Below are 474 nucleotides of genomic sequence, written 5' to 3'. Positions count from 1 at the left end.
GGAGGAGATGGCGAGGATGAGGATGATGATGACGATAAGGCTGGTGAGGAGGATGATGATGATGAAGATGGTAAGGATGAGAACGAGGATTATGAGGTTGGGGATGGTGAGGATGAGGATGGGGACGGTGAGGGTGATGAAGAGGAGGATGGTGAGAATGGCGAGGATGATGATGTCGAGGATGGGGAGGATGAGAATGATGAGGATGAGGATGGTGAAGGTGATGATGAGGAAGATGGTGAGGGTAAGGAAGATGACGGTGAGGATGGTGGGGATGAGGATGAAGATGATGGTAAGAATGAGAACGATGAGGTTGAGGATGGTGAAGATGAGGGTGGTGGGGCTGAGGGTACCAAGGACGGTGAGGATGAGGAGGATGAAGCTGAGGATCGTAAGGATGAGGATGGTGAGGGTGAGGATGGTGGGGCTGAGGATACGAAGGGCAGTGAGGATGAGGATGGTGAGGATGAGGAT

The 474-nt window shown here is 52.3% G+C and overlaps 1 protein-coding gene across 1 annotated transcript; it reads right to left on the bottom strand.

Moving 5' to 3' along the window:
- Window positions 1-12: 12 nt before the first annotated feature.
- Window positions 13-461, bottom strand: LOC103907125 (putative protein TPRXL; the record flags this gene model as incomplete). Its single annotated transcript, XM_009289230.2, has 2 exons — window positions 13-74; window positions 108-461. Coding segments are annotated over 2 exons (416 nt in total), but the record flags the coding sequence as incomplete, so codon positions are not given.
- Window positions 462-474: the final 13 nt, after the last annotated feature.

The sequence above is a fragment of the Aptenodytes forsteri genome, unplaced genomic scaffold (assembly GCF_000699145.1).
Source record: "Aptenodytes forsteri isolate BGI_AS27 unplaced genomic scaffold, ASM69914v1 C13009114, whole genome shotgun sequence".
Classification (NCBI taxonomy): Eukaryota; Metazoa; Chordata; class Aves; order Sphenisciformes; family Spheniscidae; genus Aptenodytes; species Aptenodytes forsteri.
Note: the sequence above shows the minus strand (reverse complement) of the source record. Positions and strands in the feature narration are given on the sequence as shown.